Source organism: Chrysemys picta, chromosome 8 (genome assembly GCF_011386835.1).
Source record: "Chrysemys picta bellii isolate R12L10 chromosome 8, ASM1138683v2, whole genome shotgun sequence".
Taxonomy (NCBI): domain Eukaryota; kingdom Metazoa; phylum Chordata; order Testudines; family Emydidae; genus Chrysemys; species Chrysemys picta.
The window spans coordinates 96,409,926-96,432,200 of NC_088798.1; the positions used below are offsets into that span (position 1 = coordinate 96,409,926).

At 43.2% G+C, this 22,275-nt stretch overlaps 1 protein-coding gene across 4 annotated transcripts in view; it reads left to right on the plus strand.

The window, feature by feature from the left end:
• Window positions 1-22,275, plus strand: part of P4HA2 (prolyl 4-hydroxylase subunit alpha 2) — a 54,917-nt gene that overhangs the window by 6,240 nt on the left and 26,402 nt on the right. For all 4 annotated transcript variants that reach the window (XR_010589893.1, XM_005297896.4, XM_005297897.4 and 1 more), the window contains 5 exons: window positions 8,043-8,142; window positions 10,539-10,635; window positions 13,212-13,363; window positions 15,398-15,535; window positions 19,188-19,427. Coding sequence is in view for 3 of the 4 variants with exons in the window: in XM_005297896.4 (XP_005297953.1) it covers window positions 8,061-8,142; window positions 10,539-10,635; window positions 13,212-13,363; window positions 15,398-15,535; window positions 19,188-19,427 (709 nt within the window). In the remaining variant the exon portion in view is untranslated. The remainder of the gene's footprint in view (window positions 1-8,042; window positions 8,143-10,538; window positions 10,636-13,211; window positions 13,364-15,397; window positions 15,536-19,187; window positions 19,428-22,275) is intronic.

Below are 22,275 nucleotides of genomic sequence, written 5' to 3' on the forward strand. Positions count from 1 at the left end.
TGTAGAAATTTTGGTGGTGCCCAGAACCCCCTCTCCCCCACACCTGCCTAAGGCTCTGAGAGGGGGGTTGGGTTGGGGGAGGAGGTCTGGGGTGCAGGGTCTGGGCTGGGGATTAGGGTGCAGGAGGGGTGCAGGCTCTGGGATGGAGTTTGGGTGCTGGGTGCAGGCTCCGGGCTGGGACAGGGGGTGGGTGTGCAGGAGGCGGTGAGGGGTGCAGGCTCTGGGATGGAGTTTGGGGGTGGGAGGCGGTGCAAAGGGAGGGGGTGCAGGCTTTGGGAGGGAGTTTGAGGGCAGGAGGGGGTGTGTGGGAAGGGGGGAGGGGGTTTGGGAGGGAGTTTGGGGATAGGAGGGGATGCAGGGGTGAGGGCTGTGGGTCTGAGGATGAGGGGTTCATGATGCAGTAGGGGGCTCAGGGATGGAGCAGAGGATTAGGGTGTGGGGGGATGAGGGCTCTGGCTGGGGCTGGGGATGAGGGGTTCATGATGCAGGAGGAGGCTCAGGGATGGAGCAGAGGATTAGGGTGTGGGGGGATGAGGGCTCGGGCTGACGGGTTTGGGGCGTTGGAGAGGCTCAGGGCTAGGGTGGAAGGGCAGGGTAAGGGCAGCCTGTCTTCCCATTAGTGGATGGGGAACGCTAGGACCCGGGGGCAGCAGACAGCAGTTGCTGCTGGCTCTGGCAGTATAAGCAGGCAAGGGAGAGGCAGGCAGGGGGGGAGGTCCATGGGGGGGGGGGAAACGCATGGAGGAGGGGTGGCAGGTGGAGGCCGGGGACCCATCCAACACTCCCTCCCTCCCTGACTGCCCCTCTCCCCCCCGGACTCCCCTTACCATTCTGGCTCCACGTGTAGGCAAAACACGCTGCCCGGTGGGTCGGTTTGTGTGTTACACAGGGCTGCAGACAGAGGGAGGGGGGAGCAGGGGAGGCCACTGGCTGCTGGAGGCCAATGGGAGTGGCTTAATCGGCCCAGCCGCCCAATCAGCAGCCGCACTCTGCATGGAAGGGAGGGAGGGAGGCGAGGGAGAAAAAAAACCCGGACGTTTTAAGCTTGTTACCAATTCCTCCCGGACAGCTATTTAGAGACTCAAAAGCCGGACATGTCCGGGGAAATACGGATGGATGGTAACCCTAATTTAGTACTTCACTGTTTGCCCTTTCTGCTCCTGTAAGTGAGAATGCTGATGCATCGAATGCAGAAATGGCATGTGGGGAAAGTGTGCAGAGTTGGCTCAGACAACAGTTCAACCTTAAATTGCTATTTGTACAAGTGTTGACCTCTCTTCATGGCTTTGTATTTGGGCCACGCCTCTGAAGTAAATACCAGCAGGCAGTCTGTAGCCATGTATGCCTTTGAAACAGTTAGTTCTTTGTTTGTCAGGCTGGTTAGAGTGCACCATGATAGTTTAAATTTAGATACACGTTGGAAGTAACATTTATTTTGGCTTTGGTTTTGAGGTAAATTTCAAGTCTGTTGAGTAAGTACAGAATAGAGCCCAAACTTCAACCTTTACTTGCTGTTCAGTGCTGGCTTACTGCAGTTGGGTGAGTAAAGTAAGGCCTGGTCTACACTTGGGGGCGGGGAGGGGGAGGGATCGATCTAAGATACGCAACTTCAGCTACGAGAATAGCGTAGCTGAAGTCGACGTATCTTAGATCAAATTAAAATTACTTACTTCGTGTCCTCGCGGCACTGGATCGATGTCCGCGGCTCCCCCGTGGAGTTCAGCAGTCGACGGGAGAGCTATCGGGGATCGATTTATCATGTCTACACTACATGCGATAAATCGATCCCCGATAGATGGATCGCTGCTCGCTGATCCGGGGTATTAATGGGACTTAGGATCAGGGCTTTGGAGCAGAGCACGGAGCTCCAGAGCAGTGGAGCTGCTGGTTTTTGCTTGGAGCTGGAGCGGAGCCAGAGCACAGCTCCAAAGCCATGCTTAGGATACCATATAACAAGAAACAATCTATCTTGCAGTGCCCTCTGCCTTTGTACATTGCGTACGCTGGGAGTGCAAGATTGGGACCTAACTAACAGCAAGAGAACTGCAGTCTCTTTTGTAGCATAGTTAATTTTATATCATTACAGAAAAAATCTGTGCTCTAAAATAAATGTGGAAGAAATGAATAGATCATATGTTGTGTAAATGATGTGATTTTATTATGAAAACTACTTTAACCAAGAATGTGCTGTTACTTAGTTGGGATGTATATGCACTGTAGCCCTCTGCTGGATACAATTGGAACTACTCAACTCTGTGACTTAGGCCCTGTACTGCTAAGAGCTAACACAGATTCTCTTCTAGACATCTGTGCTTTTTGAAGCAGGAGAATCTGAGTTCTATTCCTGATGAGTGGTGTTGATGCACAGTTCCTGACAGTTGTAAAGTTCCTTATTGGCCATAGATTTGTTATGTAGTACTCTCTTGCCCACATCTGTCTGGCTCTTCTATCTATTTTAGGTACTTAGACCGCCTCCATTGCCATACTATCTGAGAGCCTCACAATCTTCAGTATGTATCTTCCCAACTCTCTGTGAGGAAGGGAAGTGCTATTATCTCTATTTCACAGATGGCAAACTGAGGCACAGAGATTAAGTGACTTGCCCAAAGTCACACAGGAAGTCTATGGTGGAGCAGGGAGTTGAACCCTGGCCTCCCAAATCTGTTGGTAGCTGGCTTTTGAATTATCGAAGGCCCACCTCCTGGTTCTTGTACCATGATTTAAGTAGGACAGTCATGTTCCTGAGACAAAGGAGGTATCTGAAAAAAGTTTTCTGCCACGAAGGAATAAAGTTCTGGGGCCTGGTTTTCAGAATGGCTTCACACACCTACTCCCAATAATTTCAGGTTGTGCAGTTCTGGGTGCCCAAAATTGGTGCTAAAAATTGAGCCACAGGTAAAACCAAATGTGTTTTAAATGTATATAAAGGGAGGACCTATATGGAGTGCATGTGGACATTTGTGTTTCTATAGGTTTCAGCAGATAAGATGAGAAAATGTATAGTCTTTTTAAAGAGTCTTGCTCATGAACAGCGTCAGGGAGCAACACTTGATATATGCCGGGTGTATTACTTTCTACACTCTGCTCACATTAAGAGTCAAAGAATCTTCTGGCCTGTGAGACTATGGGGAGCATTTCAAACCGCAGAAGTTATTCTGGTGTTACCTTTTGGTTTGTGGCATGAAGTGAGATTCTGATTTTAAATTTTACATAAACTGACCTCATTATAACCCAATTTCAATATATCTTCATGTAATCTGATAAATTGGTTGGCCTCCATGTGAAAGCCACGTAAATTCTGAGGCTGGTTGAAGGAATTAACATTTGGCTAAGCACTAAGATGGTGCTAACTTCTCAGTGAAGGGGGAGATTTTCTCCGACTTACGTCTTGTTCATCTGTGCACGACATTCTCTCTGACTGGAAAGAGAAAATTGACACCAAGGAGCCTGAATCATCAGCCAAAAGATAATTAATTTGAAAGTCCAGGATACTAGCGGCACCATAAGGATCCCGTTGCAGCTTGTTTTATAATGCGGTTTCAAAAAGTAAAGTAAATACAGAGTATAATGCAAACCATCTGAAGATGAATCATTGTAACAACGAAATGAAAGATTGCTGATGTATCAAGGGGAAAAAATCATTTTTTTTTATTAACTTTCTCCTGTGTGTCTTACTTCAAATGCACTTGTGAAATTCATCCTAAAGCTACTTAAACTGTTTTAACTCGGTAGCTGAAAGTCTTGCAGTGCTCCAAGGGAGAGCGAGGGATATTTGTGCTCTGAGCTGCTGCTTCCTTACGAGGGCGAGGGTCTCTGGTGATTGAGTTGTGGCTTCCCTGTCTGGTTCTACTGCCTGAGAAGGGGGGAGAGTACGTTTGAGTTGCAGGCAGGCACAGGACCCAAAGGAGCAGAATACTTAGCAGCCATGTGATTTTCTTGAGCCCAGCTGAGCAATGGGAGTCCTTCCATTAGGATGAATGGGAGTTGGATTGAGCCGCTTGTGGTTATTGGCCCTGAAAGTCAGGAAGAATTCGGTGTGCATAGCCCTCCTGGACACCAAAGTGACGTGCCCTTTGCAGGTCAGATCCACATTTCAATTAGGGATGTAAAATATGAAACAGTTAACCGGTTAACTGGTAAGCATTAGTCTTACCATTAACCCACCCTAACCGTTAACCCCCAGCTGCCCCGGGCCAGTCAACCCCAGCCCCCGCTGCGCTGGTTGGAGCAGCCCCGGGTCACGCCGGCTGGAGTAGCGCTAGCCCCTCTCCCTTTAATCAGCTAATCAGTTAAACGATATAATTTTAATAATTTAAATGGTTAACTTTTTAAATGATATTTACATCCCTAATTTCAGTAGCATTTCAAAGTAACATTATGGGGAGAATTCAATTCTGTAACTTGGGTAGAGAATTCTATTCCTGCCTCCTCTGTGGCCTTCCTACTCCTGACTGTATATGAAAGCCTCTTTCTTTCTGCCAGCAGTTTCAGAAGTATAACAGAGCATTCTTCTCAGCAGAAGCAGTGATTCACTGAGATTTAGCAGTTACAGAGAAGCCAAGTGTTTGCGCAACATCCTTTAGGTTTGACTGTTGAGTGCAGTTATCCAGGGGTGTTTGGGGTGGAAGGAAAAATTCAAGATACTAAGGCCTGACTCTGATTGCCCTTACACTGGTGTTACGGTGGTGCAGCTCCATTGACTTCAATGGAGTTACTTCTGATTCTCACCAGTGTGAGATAAGAACCGTACCTCAAATGAGGTAGGGGAATAGGCATCAGTTGTTGGGTGAACATGCCTCCCAGAGTCCCTCTGCCAGCAACACTTGCCATGACAGCTTGGCCATTTCCCCAGCTGCCACAAGACCCATGGCAGCTTGTGTACAATTGCCCTAAACCGCACCCAGGATCAAACTGTTATTCAGTAGCCCCAGCACAGAGGAGATACAAGATGCCTCTCCTCTTCTTATTGCACTGGGCTTTGCACAGGCCTGTGGATGAACTGGGGCCAATAAGAGCATGCTTTTGAAGTCTTTCCCAAGTCTGTTACAGATGAAGGTTAGAAGGTTTAAGCAAATAAAAGGAAATCCTAAATGTTGCCTCAACGAATGTGACATTTTCTGCTTTCAAAGATAATTTTGATACAAAGCCAGCCTAAGAGAAAGGGTGTATATGGGAAATAGTTGCCCTAAATAGCTTTCTCCTTATTGCTGAATTCTAAGCATTTATTGAAAACCAGAGCTTTGTGTTTCTCTCTCGGCTTGAACGAACAGGTTAGTTTTATTTCCAAGTGTCTTGGTCTCGGTTACAGGGTTTCTGAATCCCTAAGATGTTTGAGCTGTAATGTGTGTGGGTGTACAGTCTTCTCTCCAAAAACGTATTTGCAAGAATTGTTTTCAGGCTGCAGTGAGGAGGTGTTGGCTCTGGTGTTTGAGATGTAGCAGCTGTGCAAAGAATGCCTGTAAACAATATTTAACCCCCTACAGACAGGTATCTTCCTCTTGTTCAAGCAAGAATTGATTTCTGTGTTTATTGAGTGTTCCTGTTTACTGATTCTTTCTCTGCCTGTGATGGCAAAGCTGCTAGATTTGGTAAATTTTATTGTTCTTGGCAGATGTCCTGAACAACAAGAGAATGTTGGGAGTAGGGAATGGAGGGTTATGCTGTTTTAAGTGGAAAATTCGTTCATAGTCACTTGGCCAAACTGTGTGTGATGAATCCAGAAAAACGCTCTGGGAAACAAGAACAAGCTATGCAGCTGGACAGCCAGGGTTTAATATATCCAAGTGCATGTATGTTCTGAGTGCTTTTGACTCACTCTTCTGTTCTGCTATTTCACTTATTGTGGCCTTAGTATTGGCAGACCTCTTCATGGCACTACTCATTCAGCTTTGCTTAGTGCTCAGATTACCTGTATATTAGCTTTGCAGTAAAACATGTGTCTGAAACATAACCACTCTAAAACACATGGCATTGAAAAAATATTCAGCATGACGCAATTGAGACGATGTTCTCACACTTGCACATGTATGCACCTGATATACGTATTGCAGTAAATATTTCAGATTCTTCCAATGGATTTGCAAAGGGGATGGAGGGAGGTTTGTTTTAAAAACTGAACAATAGTTTATGAATATAATAATATAAACAGCAGAAAACGGAGCTGGCATTTAATTGGTTCTCTGCATGGTATTACTGTGGTATTAACTCAACCATTTGGCATTGAATCATCGTACTTTGCTGTTTGCTCGTTTCTTAGCCTGAGAGCAGTGCAGTGGCACTTTGTCCTGGGTTTTTGCAGTAAGTGTGCAAACTTAAGTGACTCTTTGTCTTAGTCATTGTTTTTCTATATCGTTGAAGGGGTATTGTATTTTCAAAGCAGGTTGTATTTGCAAATTATTTCATATCAGATGGGGCCCAAAAAGGAACAGTTGCAAACAGGATAGTCCATAGCTTATGATGAGTCTAAAGTAACCCCCTTTTTTAAGGTAATGTTGAGGTTTGTTGAGCCTCAGAGTCTTTGCAATGAGCATGCTGTCTGGGATAGGCATCAGCAACACTCTGACAACAGTCAGTTCCCAGAAAGACCTTCCTGCAGGATGACCTCCAGCTTGCACATATAGTACAGACTTCCACGGTGTTCAGTGGCCGGGATTCAATACCAATTTAACTGCAGCTCCTAGAGTGCCCTCCTGCAGGGTATTCGGTCCTCCTAACTCACTTGCCCGCTGCCATTGGCCTTTCGGCCTGCTTTGGTTGCGTCCTGGTCCCCTCCCATATCCTTTGTCATGCACTCCCTGGAAGACCGTAAGGGAAGGTTGGGCTTTTGCCTGCAGTGAGTTCTGCCCTGTTTTCCAACGTTAAGTGGTGGCACACCCTATGCAGCCAGCCTTCCCCCCCCTACTAGCCCTCAACCCAACTCTGCATGGGAGCTCCTGATTGTTGGGTGGGGAGAGGCTGGAAAGCGGCCATGCGGCTGGAGCAAGGAGACAGGCTCGTAGTAGAGGGGTAGGTGAAGAGGGGCAGAACTAATTCTCTCCACAAGCCTGCGAGGTGCATGCTTTACGTGAGTGGGAAAAACAGACATGCAGAGGTTAAGAAGTTCACCAGTGAATCAAAGGCAAAGCCAATGCTCAAAATCATACACTGAAATCAAAGGGAGTTTTACTATTTACTTTAGTGGGAGAAATATCAGATCCTTAATCTCATGCAGAGGCCATTAGACTACATCACTGAAGTCAAAAAATTTGCTTTTGCTTTCATCCGAGCTAAAATTAGCTTCAGGTGCATAAAAATAAAACATTCTGATTTTAAATACTTCACTAGTACTTTTTTTTTTTTTTATTAATGATGCTTTTGCAGTCTTGAGTCCCCGTGCACTGGAATAGAGGTGAGAGCGACACTTCTTCCCAGGATACCATTCTCCTTGAAATGCACCTCTCCTATTGCTAACCCCCCACCCTTTTAATCCTGTTCTTGTTTAAAAAAATAAAAACTTCCTCCAGGTCTGGAATCTGTGTGACACTTGATCTCATTTCCCTTCAGACAGGTGCATCTCTTCTGTGTCCTGCCTTATCTCTGTCACTATATAGACCAAACCAGGCCTTGCATGGGGCAGTGCAGAACAGTGCTAGTGTAGAGTTGCCAGCAGTGATCATGAGGGGGGTGGCAGCTATCATCCTGTTGGCTGTATTTTTGAATAACAGAGCCTCTACATTTGAGGAAGGGATTTTTAAGGAATGGGAGCTGTGGGAAGCGGCACGGGCCTCAGAGATGTGCTGGCCACCACTTCCCGCAGCTCCCATTGGCTGGGAACGGTGAACCATGGCCATTGGGAGCTGCGGGCGGCTGTGCCTGTGGATGGTCAATGTAAATATGTTCTCACGGCCCACCAGTGGATTACCCTGACAGGCCGCAGGTTGCCCACCGCTCACCTAGATCCTGTTTCTATTATAATTAGGGATTTTTGACTCATCCTCATTAGGGTATCTGAGAGTTATTTGTACACAGGGTATTGATTTTTTCCCTCTCCTAATATCCTGCAGATCCCAGCCTAATTGAAGATGAAGTCCTGGATACTATCACTGCTCTTGACCTGCATTAGCTGCACATGGCACACACAAGCTGAATTTTTCACCTCTATCGGTAAGGAAAGAGTCGCTACAAAATAACCTGATGTTGGAGCACAGTGTATAAAATTCGTTAGTGCACACAAAGAAGGTTCTCTTTTGGTAAGCCTCAAACTGTAACCCCATCAGACAGAGTTTACATTAGAGAATGTTACACCATTGCAAGCCTAATGCAATAGTGTAGAGCAGGTTTTGTGCCGGGGCCACTTACTCCCTTTAAGCCTCACCAGTGATGAGCAAACTGGTGCAGATTTCTCTCCTACAGACAGGGCCTCAGTTTTGAATAAACCATGCAAAGGGAAAAGATGACTCATTCTTTGCTGTTAATTGGCATTGCGTACCTATTCTGGCTTGAGGATGGCACTTAAACCTTACCCCGGAAGGTTTAATGCTAAATCACTGAGTAGCTAGGAAACCTTTTTAATAAAAAAAAAAAAATCTTTTTACATGTAAGAACTTCTTAGAATTTGGGAGCCTAATATGGTAGTTTTGAATACACAAAGAGTGATGACTTGTATCCTTTTCACACTACTTCACATGAAATTTAACAACATGTAACAAAGCGTCAGGGTAAATTCACTAGCATTTCTTGCCAATATCATTATGACTGTTTCTCTCTGACCTTGGACACAATGACTGGGCCTACACATTGCCCAACTTAAATAGATTGTTTTTGAAAAGTTCCATTTATGGACAGATGAAGATGAACCACAGACAGGATTGATAATTGCTTCTAGTAAATCTGTATTCCCTCATTTGAACTGCACACAGATGAAAAGTTACAGAATGTATTTTACTTGTATGATTAAAGTGGAATTCGTATACTATGGCTGAATTGTTTCTGCTTCCCTCTCTTCAGTGTGACCTGATTTTAAAAAACAAACAAACAACATTCTGCAATGAGAATTACTTTAAGCTGTTCTGCAACAGATGTCAGTTTCTGCACATGCTGGGTGCAAAAAGAGGGCAAAAATAAAATCATGTGAACCCCCCCCCCCCCCCCCCCGCGGCCCCCTACTTTAAAACAAGTCTTTTCAAGTCCGCCTATAAATTGTACAATAAATTAATCAAAAATGTCACATAGAATAGCTGGAAACTTTGAAAACAATCAGACTAATGATTCTAGCCCAGGCTTCATTAGTTTCTTCTGTTTAATAGCACTGTCTCAGTATACAGACCTCCGATCACTGTTGCTTATGCAGGTAGATTGTTCAAAAGCACCTCAGAGATTGAGAAGGACAAGGTCCTATTAACTTTCAGTGGGACTTATGCTTCTGTATCTATAATGCTGTACTGTGAATAGTGCTCAATATTCAATTGTGATTTTAATGGCTTCAAAAAGATTTATGCCCCATTTAAATCACTGGAGTTACACTGGATTGACATCATGCCTTGATTAGACTTCTGCTTTATTTTGTAAAATTCCTCAGTCAGAAGAAAACCTATTGAGTCTCATACAAAACAGATTGCTCTAAGCTGCATTTAAATATCAGCGATGAAAATAGATAGAAACTGATTGTTTGGTAGTCTTTTTTTTTTTTCTTGGCAGTTAAAGCTAACTTTTGATATGCAGTTGTTGTGAATGACCTTCTCCTTGCCCCATTTGCCAGTCTGACCCAGGCTGAACAGAACTCATTTCTGGATTTTACCTAGGACTGCTGCTTAATTATGCATCAGTCATAATTACTTAGTAATGCTGAAAAGAAATCTGCAGCTATGTTTGTCAGTCCAATCAAATCATCTATGTGTGTGTTCAGCTTTGGTTGCCAAAAAATCAAGGGCTTCTCATGTGTAAAACGCAAAATGAAGTAAGATTTGTATACTAGCAGTCTCCATTAGGAGACTGTCTGCACGTCGGTTAGACTGAGAGCGTCAGACTGTAAGTCTTTTATATTTGTTGTTTCCACAGTTACCATTTGCAAGCCACATACCAAGGAACTGCAGTTCTAACTAGTGCATGTGGCATTGACTAATAAACTCGCACTAGGACCTAATCTGTGTCCACATGCAGAGCAGATACCATGGCAATTATTTTGATCACTAACTGTGTTGCTTCTAGCTGTAATTATGCCAAATCTCTTTTGACTGCACACAGGTGCAAGTAACTAATATTAAAATCATTCAAAGGCAATGGAGGGGTCACAGCAAAGTTCCTCCAGAAGACACTAAGGCTGACATTTTCAAAGCCACCTAGAGGATTTGGACACCTGGTTTTAACAGGAGTTCTGTGTCCCAGTCTCTAGGCTTTTCTCGTTTTAGCCTCAAGGTAGTAAATTGCTTGAGCCTGCAATATGTTGATTCTTCAAGCAGTTCTACTAGCTGTAGAATGTCTGGGATGTTTCCCCTCTGTGCCCGTGGGAAAGGGTAGTCCTTTGTTTTACTTGTGTAATAAAGTTTCTCCTTCCATTGTAGGTCAGATGACAGACCTGATTTATGCAGAGAAAGATCTGGTGCAGTCTTTAAAGGAATATATTCAAGCAGAAGAATCTAAACTCTCTAAGATTAAAAGGTAAGGGGAAGGATTGCATAACAAATCTGCACTTCTCCATATTTTATATGTTGACTGTACAATATCGTCTTTTCTCCATCTCTCTTTTGCTGGCCTGGATAGTACTGCCCCTGCTTTCCCCAGTGCCTGACCAAGGCAGAGGGATAAATAAGAGCAAGCAGGCTGAGGCTTATTCCAGCAAAAGCAGGGGTAAGAGAGCTCCCCGCTTTAGGTGTTCTTTTGGACCTTTGTTATACTCTCAAGTACTGGCAATGGCCAGGAGTGCATTTGCCATGAGTTGAGATGTTGGAACTTTTCCTCTTGCAAGAAGACTTTGCCCTAGTTATCTATGCCCCTCTCAGCTGGACTGTGTCAACGTGTTATGGTTGAGCTACCCTTGTAGACCACTCAGAAGCAGTAACCTTAAGGCAGAACATGGCAGGCTGCTGTTTAGCAGGCCCACAATGAGCACTTTGCACCCCATGTGTTCCATGCTGCACTGACCTTATATTTACTTCCAATGCAGATCAAGGTGGCTTCTGATCTATAAATTCTTATATATTCTGGGCCCTGGCTGCCTCAGAAGCCACTTGTCTCCTTGTACATGACAGCTGAGATGTTCCTGCCGATCATCCCTGTTTAAATGTCCTTGAAAGCAGATTGTATGAATTTGTTACTATTCATCTATTTAAAAAAGAAAAAAGTTAAGTTCACCCAGAGCATTGAGTGTTGGCATGTGTTTTGTGAATAGGGATTACAGCATCACAGATAGAGGAACAACACTCAGATAGTTCTGTACAAGATTTAAAGCCATTTTTTCAAGGCTAGATTTTAGAAGTGCTATTCACCTATAATTGGAGCCAGATTTTCTAAAGTGCTCGGAGCTTATTCTCAATGGGAACTTCTGGGTGCTGAGAATTTATGAAAATCTTGCCACTTCATTTAAGTGCTCCAATGGCTATTGAGCTCTCTTGAAAATCTGGCCATTAGGGGAAAAGTAACCTACATCCCTTACACGTTTTGAAATCCAGTCAATATATTTTCCTTTAAAGGGAGATGGTCAGGTCCGTTTAGATTTCAGATGTAGGTTTTTGTTACAACAGCTTTTGCATGAATGTCAGCAGAAATGTCTTTTGTGTATGTTTTAAAATTTCAGCTGAAATTTCATTTCAATAGAAATAGTTAATTAAAAAAAAAAAACCACAGTGTTTGCACCCTAAATGTTGCAGCATTCTACTAATATATGAGAACAAGAAACCAGAGCGCATTAGATACTAATTATAGGCAAAAATGAAACTGCCATATTCTGATAAAATAAGGGCCAGATTCTGCCACCTTTACTCACTTAAAGTGTTACTTTACTATTCAGTTGGTCTCATTGGTTTCACTGGGGCTGTTTATGAAGTAAGATACTACTCAACCTGATTAAGAGTATGAAAATTTGGCCCACCTTTTTTTGTACAGCAAAAAAACCCCAAACAACGTAAATAGAGAAAATTAAATTACTAAAATTGAAAGAATATGAAAAATCTAAAGAATGTTACTAGGAGCCGGGGTAAAGTAATCTGCTTTGACGAGTACGTGGGTTTTAATCTGACAGGATCTCTTTAAAGTATCTCTGAAGAATTAGTAGCTTTGGATTCCATTTTGAGCTGGAACATTATAAGACACAGAAAATACATGAGCAACTTGGGGATAATTGCAAAAGTTTATACTAAATTATCCCTACTTCAGTTGGAACCATTATTACATTCATGACCCAGTGATTATGAAACTGCAAGCTTGCAAGTGGAAGCTTATAGACTGTGCTCAAGGATCTTGCTTCGAGCAAAGCTCTTTTATTGTCCACTTGTTAGTTTTGCCTCGGTAGCCTGCTCAGTTCCCACTGCATATTGGAGAGAGAAATGTGAAGCTCTGGTACATGTGCAATGGTTCAGCTAAGAGATCAAATAAAGAGAGGGATGAGGGCATGACTGTATCATTAGTGAAGTACCATATATGGGACTAAAATAAGAGTTCATCTATGACACTCAAAAGAATATTAGGACTCATCACTATCATTTTTGAATTTGCCAACTTATTTCTGCATGAGCGTATGATGGAACTATGTTCATTAACCTATTAGAAGAAAAGAATCCTAATAACTTGAAAAATTAAGAGGTCTGTCTTCCCATCGGTGTGCACGGATGACTCCCATAAGAGCCTAAACAGCTTTTGGAAAAGCAAACAGATTTTGTGGTGTTAGTGAGATATAAATGAGAGCGACCTTTTAAGAATTACAGTGTAATTCATCTTGCACTATGTATCTTTTTCAAAATTCAACATGATATAAATTGTTGGCTGAGACATTAATGCAAATAAGATTTGTGCTCGGTGGCCTTAAAGGTAGGAAATATTTATATTTTATTTCAGTTAAAAAAAATCAATTGTGCCATGATTGACCCTTACTTTTAACTCTGTAAGTGGCTGGCTATATATAGCAAAGACAGCTGGCTATATATAGCAGAAGGAGCAATTTGTTTTTAGATGTGATGATAATAAGGAAGACATGCATTCATAAAATGATCTCGGATTGAGACATGCTATTCTTTTTCCAGCTGGGCTGAAAAAATGGATGCACTGACCATGAAATCAGCTTCCGACCCAGAAGGTTATCTTGCACACCCAGTAAATGCATATAAATTGGTGAAGCGTTTAAACACTGATTGGCTGGAATTAGAGAATCTAGTTCTTCAGGACTCAACAAGTGGTAAGGTGTTAAAGGGAAGAAAATAGTTTCTGTAACTTTGCTGCAAGTCTGCTTTTTCCTTCCCTTGCTCATATACTGGAAATCTGCAAACTTAATTGTCGTGATTTCAAATACTGTTGCCTGAGTTGTGTGAAACTTATAAACTAAGAAATAACTTCTTGTTTACTGGCTACCATTCACCACTCCCCGGCTACCATTAGACATTTTCCTTTGGTCAATACCCTGATCTGTCCCAGAAGCAGTGCCATTAGTTTGATTATGGCAGAAGCCCTTCATGCTGTTTTAGAACATCAAGCAGAGGGAAGAAGAATATGATATACCAAAAGGTCCAACTATTAGGACAATTTTTATTTAAAGTGTTTTTTGTCTTGAGACTTTGGCTTTATAAGAGAGATCTTATTCCACTCAGTCTTCCCAATCTGTTTTTATTCTTTTTTCCCTCCCCAGCAATAGTGCCTCTAGTCTTTGGCCTGTCTTGGCCTTTGGATCAGAAGATAGAAAGACTTAAGAATCAAACTCTGCTGCCCAGACTGGATCTCCAGGGGCTTCTGATCTGCTCCAACATAAACAGCTGGCAAACATTATAGAGTTAATGTCTATATATTCCTCTATTATTCATGAGTTTATCCTTCTAAAACTTTCCTTAGCTAACCCTGCCTCTTACTGCATATTCTTCACAGAGAGCCTGTCTTAATCTTGCTTCCTTAAACTTAAACATTTTTAATGTCAGTTTATTTTTATTGAACGTTCTGAAAGTGAAAGAAGAAAAGGAGGAAATATTTGTCTTTGAACTCCACTGCATGTTTTCTCTTTCCATTCTGCTTATGCTAAAAGTTTAGATGCTTTGAAGTCTGTCTGTTCAGCCAAGAGTTTTATAGCTGTCTTGGAAGAAATAAAATTGTGAACTTTTCTAACGACTAGATCACTGATTCCACTGAGCACTTACCCCTGTCTTTAATTTTGTTCTGGAAGATTTCTCTCTAATATTTTGTAAAATCAATACTATTGTGATTGACATAACACTTAAAATAGAAGTCAGAACTTTCGTTTTCTTCCCTTATTTTTTTTTTTATATTTTTTTTTACAACCTTTCATATAATTTTGGATAGCTCAACACTTAAATTATTTTGCATAATGCACTTGAAGTTCTTCCTTTATGCAACCTGTTTTGTTAGTTACTGTGTTGAAAGAAGAACAGAGAGACTATTGAGAGCATCCCTTTAAAATGAATGCACTGTGGCTCTGCTCTTATCACCTTGTATGATGTTGGTCCAGCCTTCTCTGTTTCATTTTTTGCTATTAAGATGACCCCAAATGAACACTTAACTTGACCTAAGTTTCTTTACTTTCTGACATTTTCACTCTTTGTTAGAGATGGGTTGAAGCAGTTTGAAAATACATAATCAGGCCTGAACCTCAGCCCACGTACCAAACTAAAGTGAGATAAGTACTCAGTCTCTCCCCAAACAGCCCCTTTGAAATGTCATCAATGGGATCTGGGAAGGTCTGGGAGCCTCTCTTGGGTCATCTGAGGTCTTCACATCTCACAGAGCTCCTATGGATTGGCACATGCTTGAAGTTCACAAAGTTTGGAGGCCTGCAAAGGTTCAGCAGAGAATGTTGAGATCCTACGTCTGCCTTGGTGGAGTGTTGCCAAAGAAGACATGAGGGAGGATATTGTGGGAGCGGGAGGGGTGTTAGGAAAAGGCATGAAGGGAAAATGAAAATTATTAGGTTGAGGGTATAATATCCATCGCCCTACTTTGTTAATGGCGGATCACACAAGAACTGAGCATCTTCTGTTAATGCCTCTGATTTGAGCTCATAAGCTTTACCTTTAAACCAAGATATGCATATAACTGAAGAGTCATACAAGAGGATTGTTTATGTTTAAATCTCCACTGTTTGATTCCCATTGAGGATGTGTTGCAAAACAAAACACATGTTCCCAATCCTGGACCAGTCTGGTATTGATTATATGCAATTGAGTTGTGGAATCATATTAACTGTTTCTTCTTTTAACTTCTTTTAAAGGTTTTATCGCAAACCTCACAGTTCAACGCCAGTTCTTCCCAACTGAGGAAGATGAGACAGGCGCTGCTAAGGCTCTAATGCGTCTACAGGACACATACAGACTGGACCCTGAGACCATGTCTAAGGGAAAACTACCAGGTAATGGTACAGCAGTCTCCTCTGCTTGAAGATTCAGCTTGTATTAAAGAAATGATTTTATTGACATGTTCATGATGGCAGCGTTCCAGGAGACTGGGCAAAAATTTCAAAAGCAACTGAGAAGTCCCTTTTCAAACATCCCTTAGAAGCACTTGCAAGCCTGAATCTCATTGAAAGTCAGTGGGATTTAGGCTCTTAAGTTATTTACTGCTCTTGAAAATTTTCCTCATTAGCTTGTCCCCTATTCAGAAAAGGATGGTTAGTGTTATGAAACTTTGTGTTGTATTTGTCTCCAATGGAATAAAATTCTGCACCAGTTAGCACATTCTGAACAAACTAAACAAATAATAAAGTGGTTTAAATGGAGTTTTCATTGAGCAGCTCATCAGCAGACATGACAGGAATCCCTCCAGAAAATGGCTAAACAGTCTCCTATCTCTTCTGTTTATAGTTCTTATTATTATCAGTCAGTCATTGAGTGTCAGGCTCTGAGAATATAATGAAAACTTTGGGAATCAGGGCTTCTTACTGCCTTTCCACTTTTTAAAGATCTTTAGTTATTAATTCTAACCTTTTTCAGTTGTGCGCAGCATTAGCCTAGCTCTGCTCTGCTGTGACTTTTGCTGTTGACTGCAGTGGGAGCACAGTCTGGCCAATTCTGAGCACTATTGATAATCCCTCCTTTCATCTAATATAATTTCTATATTAACACATCAGATAGTTAGCAGAGTGTTTTAAGGTATGTCTCCTTCTGCACAGTGTCAGATGTCCCAAGTTTAAGTTTTCTGGGGACCCTGGAGACAGAAGTGAAAATTATACACAGAAGCTTAGAAGAGCAATGGAAAGTGTCGTGCATTGTGTACTACTGGTTGCAAGTTGAAATTGGGTCTGATCCGCTGCAGACCTTAATATGTAGCTGGCCTTAACATCTGTGAACACAGACACGTGCATTTGGGGGAGGGATAGCTCAGTGGTTTGAGCATTGGCCTGCTAAACCCAGGGTTGTGAGTTCAATCCTTGAGGGGGTCACTTAGGGATTGGGGCAAAAATCTGTCTGGGGATTGAGCCTGCTTTGAGCAGTGGGTTGGACTAGATGACCTTCTGAGGTCCCCTCCAACCCTGATATTCTATTTAAAAAAAACAAAAAAAAGACAAGTTTGTGAGTACTAGCCCTTTAAGACCGGGCTACCCCATTCCAGGAATTCTGAAGCAAACAAGAGCCTGGAAATGGTAGAGAACAGGTATTGGGAGACAGGAAATGGCCCTGAGAAGGAGTAGTTAGTATCTGGGGCAAAACTAGGTTACCGTTTCTTTATAGACCCAGGACTGGGAGTCTTGGGGTATACGGTGAGCGTAGGCTCCCCCCTCGTCCCCTCAGTCGGTCACCAAACTGGCAACCTGACACCCTGGGCAGAAACAAAAGGGTCCCTGGGCAGAGGGAAGAAATAGAGGCAGTCTGTTTGCCAGTGCACTGTTGAGTCCCAGGAGGACAAGGGATGACCCAGCATCTCCTTTCCAGGCAGTGCAAGGGGAATGGAACCCCACTACCCAGGAGACACAGGGTGGAAGGACTTTTGCTGTCAAGGCTCTTTTGTTTGAGAGCTCTGTTTTTTGAAAGACTTCTATGGTCAGCCCTGCTGAAGCTGGACTGGTGGAACTTAAAGGGCTTGCTGAGAGAGAAACGGAGAGGGCCTTTAAGGCCATCACACAGTTCAAAATGGAGGTTTCCTAAATGTCTGAGCACTTGCTCCTTCTTGCATCCAGCTGTTAAATTAAGAGCAGCTAAAATTATCCTATATAACTTCCTAATATTACCTTTCCCTGTAAGCAGCTGCTGCCATAGGGATGTTATCTGCTTGGCAGTGGGAGGAGATGACACTCTCACAATTAAGATAAGATCCATACTGTGAAAGTGATTGAGAAATCCTGGTGGAAGGTCATGAATTTTGTTGCCATGAAAGCCTTAGGCCGCCATCCAGTCACATCCATAACATTTTGCAAAGAAATTATTTTCACTAAGCCTAGGAGTGCAAGTGTAGCTACTCTCCCTAGTTTCTGTATGCATTCCCAGAGCAGGCATCTCCACCAAAACCAAGTAATCTTTTCCATCTCATTTTGAGAGCATAGTATATTACAGCAGTAGCATAAATATGCCTTCTTGTGCCGACTACACACATGTGGGGCTGAGAATGTGAGCGACCCTTCTCGTGGTGTCAGATTTGCGCATACGTAGGTCAGACAAGATGGCTTGTGTGTTATGTCTTTTAACTAATGTCTTCAGTGACTAGTAGAAATAGATTTGTGCGGGCACAAACGCTTGCTTTACTTTCAAAAGAAAATGCTAATTACAGTAATTAGAGCCCCATCATGCCATAATTATTATTGTAGTAGGTAAGGACCAGAAACAGGGGTTAGGTTCTCATTGATATTGTAGTCGCTGTGCAAGCAAATACACAGAGATAGCCCATACCCCGGAGAGCTCACAATGAGAGGAAGGATGGCTTGGTGGGCAGGGTGTTAGGCTGGGACTTGGGAAACCTGGGTTAAATTCCGTGCTCTGCTACAGACTTTCTGTGTGACAACGAGCAGGTCACCTAGGGCAGTGGTTCTCAAAGTAGGGCCGCCGCTTGTTCAGGGAAAGCCCGTGGCCCTAGTTTGAGAACCACTGACCTAGGGTATGTCTACACTGTGTTTTAAAACCCACGACAGCAAGTCTCAGAGCCCAGGTCTGCAGGCTTGTGCTGTGGCGCTAAAAATAAACGTGTAGACATTACAACTGGGGCTGGAGCGCAGACCCTGGAGCCCACCCCTCATCCTGGGGTTCAGAGCCCAAGCTCCAGCCAAGGCCCAAACATCTACACAGCTGTTTTTAGTGCTTTTTAGACCAACCCAAGTCTCTCAGCTCTGAGTCTTACTGCTGCTTGCTGTGTAGTAGTACCCTTAGGTCTTGTCTACACTACGGGGGGGGGGGGGGGCGATCGATCTAAGTTATGCAACTTCAGCTACGTGAATAACGTTCTTGGATCTACTTACCGCGGGGTCCACACTACGCAATGTCAACTGGAGACACTCTGCCATCGACTCCCCTTTCGTTTCTTGTTCAGGTGGAGTACAGGAGTCGATGGGAGAGCAAACGGCGGTTGATTTAGCGGGTCTTCACTAGACCTGCTAAATTGACCACTGATGCATCGATCGCTGCGTGTTGAACCCCTGGTAAGTGTAGACAAGCTCATAGTCTCTCTGTGCTGCAGTTCCCCATCTGTGAAATGGGAATAATAGCACTTCCCTACCTTACAGGGGTGTGGTGAGGAGAAACACATTAATGATTATGAGGTGCTCAGATATGCTATTTGGGAGTCAGGTAAGTATCATAGATGGAATGTAGGCTAGAGCTCACAATTCTATTTTTATACAAAACTCCCCTTGACTTCCACTGGAAATAATCACATGGAACTATGTCAGGATATGGCTCTTAACTCTTTAAGGTAAATGGATTTTGGAGAGTGGTAGAGGATCTGAAATCTTGGCAGGGTGTCCCCCTTTTAAAAACCTTTTCAAACGAGATCAGTATTTATAAATATCGCCCAGCCAAAAATATTTTCACTCATGATTTGCAAAGAGCACTTATAGTTTGTTTTATTGATACATTTAGGAACAAAATACAGGTCGTCTTTGACAGTGGACGACTGCTTTGGCATGGGGAAGACTGCTTACAATGAAGGAGATTACTATCATACGGTGCTGTGGATGCAGCAGACATTGAAGCAGCACGATGAAGGGGAAGATGCAACCATCACCAAAGTGGAGATCCTGGACTATCTCAGCTATGCTGTCTTCCAGCTCGGTGACTTACACAGGGCCGTGGAGCTCACCAGGCGCCTGATTTCTCTCGGTGAGAAGTACAAATGATTCATTTTTCTAAAGCCAGGGAGGAATGGGATGTACCGTAGGTGGCAGTGCCAAGAACACCCATGCTCCAGTCAGCACAATAAGATTTACGGAGAAATGTCCTACCCTGTGACACACAATAACATTAATATTGGGTACTACAGCCTGTTTGTATAGAAAGCCCTCTTCAGTTCACTCAAAGCTGACCCCAAAAGCAAACACACGTCTGACGTGGTGCAGCATCAATTGTGTGTACTGACCCTCATGGAAAGAGGCTTTTTGTTGTTAGTGGTGGAACTTTGTATTGTCTGAGGCCTTTCTCTCCATATTCAACTGACTCTCTCAGGATGCTGTTTTCTCTACTAAATCTTACCAAATTCTCTGCTTCGTTACGAGGTTCCTTCATTGTTTTTAATGCTTCTTTATGCCAAAAGAAAAGGCTTTTGCCCACAGGTTTTCAAGGGACTGGATTTTTCAAATTCTTAAATGAACTTGGTTAATTAGGCTTTTAAAAACCACTGTCTTTAGCTCATAGCAGATCAACTTTCATTTCTTCCTTCTTAGTAAGAGAGTGAGCTACAGGTTAAGTCATATGGGAAGGAATGATTGTACCTGGTTGTGTGACCTAGTCAATCTGAAATGCAAGATATGTATTCTTCTCCAGGTCATGCCCTAATCAGCTGTGTTATGTGGCTATACACTGGTAAACAGTTGCTGTCTTTTACCCCAATGTTGGCTGCACCACAATAGGGGTAAAGTGATCTTTACTTACACCCCCCCCCCCAATCCCCAGCTTAAGTTTGGAAAGATCTTGGGGATCTAAATCCCTATATAAATGTGAATGTGTATTACTGTTAAATATAAATACCACTTTCTGTGCCAGGGCTTGGGCAACGTCTGCAAAGCACAAATAAATCGTCCTTATCCCCATCACACAATGGGACAGATTTGGCAGTGGCTGCTCAGAGAGGCTCAGTGGTGTTATCAGTATAAGGAGGCTTGGCCAATACTTACTTGCACTCTTTGATGCTATCCAGTGTGGTTAAATAAGTAGAGCCCTACAAATGTACGGATATCTGCAGATGCAGATCCAAATTTTATATCTAGAGCCCTGCAAATTTTGGATATCCGCTTGATATCCACGAATATCTGCAACCGTGGATATCCGCATCTGCAGACCATGTTTGTATCCAAGCAGAACTCTATAAATAAGTGCTCCCAGGAAAGCTCAGAATTATTTACATTATAAAATAAAAACTGGGCAGAGGGGGAATTGTTCTTCGTGTCTGTCTCAAAACTGCCTTAAGCTATTAATGAGGACCAGGGAATTATTTCTTTCTTGGTTCAGACAGTTAAAATCTATTGATGATGCCTGTAGACACATCAAAATTGATTTAACCTAAATCCTCACAAGATTCAAGAGGTCTAATGCTGTTAGTATTGCAAGATAACTCCTTTAATAAACCTACTACATGGCACAGTCCTGAAATTTTTGCTAGAGATTGTCTCTTACCAAAACCCCATTGTTGACCATCCGCAAACTTCTGGAGATATTCTTGTCCAGATTTGAACTTTGCAGCTCTGATCCATCTTTAGCCTTCACTGAAGGCAAGATTGTGCCTTGCACATGGAGCATGGGAGGGGCAGGGGAAAGGGGCTGTGCAGTAACTGGACTAACTCAGCCAGATCTCCTCCTCGTACCTTCAGCATGCAGCCACCTCAGAGGGAACTCTGTTGTCTGTGGAGAGGATGCAGCATATTGCCAACTTGGCCTGGCTGGAGCAAAGTGGGAGTGAAGGTCAGGGCTCGGACCTTACCCCAGACATTCCCATTCTCTTTGGCCTGGTCCCCACTAAGCCCCCACTTCGGACTAAGGTACGCAAATTCAGCTACGTTAATAACGTAGCTGAATTCGAAGTACCTTAGTCCGAACTTACCGCGGGTCCAGACGCGGCAGGGAGGCTCCCCCGTCGATGCCGCGTACTCCTCTCGCCGAGCTGGAGTACCGGCGTCGACGGCGAGCACTTCCGGGATCGAACCGGGATCGATTTATCGCGTCTTAACCAGACGCGATAAATCGATCCCAGAACATCGATTGCCTGCCGCCGGACCCTCCGGTAAGTGTAGACATACCCTTTGAAACTTGCAGTGCCTGTGTGGGTGCTGGTGGGGACCGTGTTCTCCAACAGGATAACAGCCAATTCTCACAGTTCCTTCTTTCAGTGGCTGTGCGCAAGGATTCACGTCAGGATAGGGGACAATTAGTCTGTTTCAACTCTCTCACCTCTAGAAGAACATGTTCAGAAATATGTAAGCAAAAGTCACTTTGTAGGAATCACTTTTAGGTGGCTTAATACTTTGCAGTACCTTCTTAATCTCAGTCTCAAATTGAAATGGGAAAAAGAATTTAGCCTTACCATTTCAACAGAAACCTAGGAGGATATCTGGCTTAACGTGAAAGATACTTCAGGTTCTTCTTCCTTGTGATTCGTCCAGAACAAGATATTAAACAGGTACAACTGGACTCCAGAACGTTAGTTTAAAGCTGGATTGCAATGTACAGCACATATTGGAGATTCAAACAGCCACATGCCAACCTTTCATATATCCTATACCTGTCAAACAATGCATGTGGTCTGCAACACCACGTTCAGTGCTCTCTCAAAAACTTTAATGTCACTATCTTTCCTGCTCCAAGCTTGTGCATTTTAGGGGTGCTGGATGAGTTGGTATTGCCAGTTAACATTAAGAAATGGATTACAGTAACTAATGGGCAAAAGAGTTATTTTAAGAAAATGGTAATCTGCAATTCCTCCCTCATACACAGACTGGCTTAGTGAGCTCTCTACTAT